This window comes from Lycium barbarum, chromosome 1 (genome assembly GCF_019175385.1).
Source record: "Lycium barbarum isolate Lr01 chromosome 1, ASM1917538v2, whole genome shotgun sequence".
NCBI classification, from domain to species: Eukaryota; Viridiplantae; Streptophyta; class Magnoliopsida; order Solanales; family Solanaceae; genus Lycium; species Lycium barbarum.
The window spans coordinates 142,516,214-142,518,765 of NC_083337.1; the positions used below are offsets into that span (position 1 = coordinate 142,516,214).

General features: G+C 34.0%; 1 protein-coding gene across 1 annotated transcript; it reads right to left on the reverse strand.

The window, feature by feature from the left end:
• Positions 1–884: 884 nt before the first annotated feature.
• LOC132641052 (zinc finger protein ZAT1) lies at positions 885–2,348 on the reverse strand. Its single transcript, XM_060357929.1, has one exon. The coding sequence runs from the start codon at positions 2,140–2,142 to the stop codon at positions 1,243–1,245; it is 900 nt and encodes a 299-aa protein (XP_060213912.1). The 5' UTR covers positions 2,143–2,348; the 3' UTR covers positions 885–1,242.
• Between the last annotated feature and the right edge of the window lie 204 nt (positions 2,349–2,552).

A 2,552-nucleotide genomic window follows, 5' to 3' on the forward strand; every position in this document is an offset into this window, starting at 1 on the left:
AGGATAATTACAAGTAAATGTTTATCTCATAAGCATTAGTTGACAACGTAATATACATGATAACTGATGCGTTATAAAGTTAGTTAAACACTATTGATAATATAACTTTTTTACACCATATACACACACCGCCTAGGCTTTTTAACCAATTGATGTTACAATTAAGGGGGGGGGGGGGGGGGGGAAACAGTAGAGAGAAACAGAAAAATACTAGGGCGTGATGTGGTCAGTTAGATGCAGTTTCTGGCAGTCACATCTGTCACAGATGGAGAAGAACTACTAATACTGACTAATCCATAAAGGCCAAATGATGAGAGAGGAAAAAGCCAATCGAATTCTTAAATACACAATATTTGGTCAATAACAAAATAAAAACTTATTGTTAAAAGAGAGCAAAAAACAATCAAAAAAGCGCAAAGAGCACAAGGCCCAGCTGTTAGCACCAAAAGTAGTACTATCATAGGCATATTTGCTGTGTTCACAGACCAAAACTGATTCAATGTTCTGTTATCACAAGCAATACTCATATGCTATACTGCATATCCAAGTGAGTATTTCTACATCCCTAAAATGTAGCAAATACACGCGCAAATTAATCCCAACGTCACATTACAACAACTACTATAACTTTTCCTCATTTTCATGTAAGTTAGGATCAAATCAGAGGCGAAATCAGAATTTTCGCTTTATTTAAAACAACGATTTTTACATGCTAACCACTAAGTTCTAAATTTAATATGTATATAATTGATTAATTTCTTAACATAAATCTACTGTTTGCTTCCACTCTGCCCCTAGATCAAACATCATTACAATAACGATTACTATCTTAAATCGGGATTAATTATATGAATTCTCAGCTCAATCTCATCTAAAATCAAATTATATAAAATAAAAATAAATTTAAAAAGTACGGAAAGTCTTCTCGTATGCTACCCAGCACAGGGAGGCTAGGGCCCCAAAGGCCAATCTCTGTCAGTAGTTTGTTTCTACAACTGATTTTCAGATTGCTTGTGAAGGTTTCAAAGCAAATGTGACTTACAACTAACGCTAAAATAGAGGAGCTAAAACTGGAACAAAATTCAATACTTTTCTATAACAAAGCAGAACCCATTTCAACAAAATTACTAAAGAATAATGGAAAGCAAAAACAAAACACAACAAGAAAAGAAAATGAGATAATGACCATTTTGACCTCCCATATTCTTCTCTCCAATGGCTCTGCTTTAATGGATTGATTAATCAAGAAACACTAAAATCTTCATCTTCCATTGGAGCTGGCATGTTAAGATCTATAAACCCAAATGGGAATTTACCAGAACTTGAATCCATTAAACTATCACCAACTTTTGATGATGAAGAACCAGTTATTGATGAACTCAACATATGTGATCTTTTATGTCCACCAAGTGCTTGACCTGACCCATATATTTTCCCACAAAATGGACATTCATGCACTTTCTCATCATCCACATTCTTCACTCTCGATTGCCTCAAATTTTCTTTTGACTTCCCCTTAATGTTCTCTTCTTCAATGCAAGAACTGTTGTTTTTCTTGTGAATTGTTTTATGACTTCCTAAAGCCTGTGAAGATTTCAACACTTTGTTACAAATCTCACATTGGTAGTACTTGCCTTGTTTTTGGTCATGTGAATTTCTCCATACATCTTTAGAAAGCATCATTAAACATACAGCAACATCTTCTTCAGGTGAAGTATCTGAAAATGAACTTAAAGATTTCTCTTTTTTTACATCATCAACTGATTTTTCATCAGATATGAACATTCTTCTAGTTCTTTTAGATCTTCTCCTTGTTGGTTTCTTAGTTGACTCAGTTTCACTTTGATCTTTATCATGTACAACTGAACCAGCATCCAAAAACTCAGGATCTACAATCTTGGAACTCTTTTTTGGATTTTCTCTTAACACATAACTACCCAAATGTTTCTCTTCTTCAATTTCCTCAACTGAATAGAGTGACAGAGTTGATTCACTAAGACCACCACCAGAATCTTGATTTTGTGGTGGAGTTTTTGGTGGAAGTGGTAGAGACCTTAAATGAGACCTCATATGACCACCCATAGCTTTACCACTTGAGAATTTTCTTGAACATAGCTTACATTTATGCTTTTCCATACTCATTGATTTTTTCAACAAACCAAAACAGATCAAAGATTAAGGTTTAGCACTGTTAGTAGTAACAAGATATAGATAGATACAAGTAGATGTGCATGTATAGATGGTTGTTTCTCTCTCTCTAGTAAGGTTGAATGGAAAGGAGAGAGTTGAGGAAGCAGAGTGGGAGTGGGAACTTATAAAAAGGGCTTTTAAGAGGAGAAGTAGGTAACAAGCATTCTTCCACCATAAACACTTGTGATGTGATTTGCTTTCTCAATGCTAATTTATTACTACTTACAATCTTTTCTTTTTTTACTTTAACCAATCCATAAGTTAAAGTATACTCTATCCGTTTCAATTTATATGAACCTATTTAATTAGGCATGATATTTAAGAAAGAGGGAAGACTTTTGAAACTTGTGATCCAAAATAAG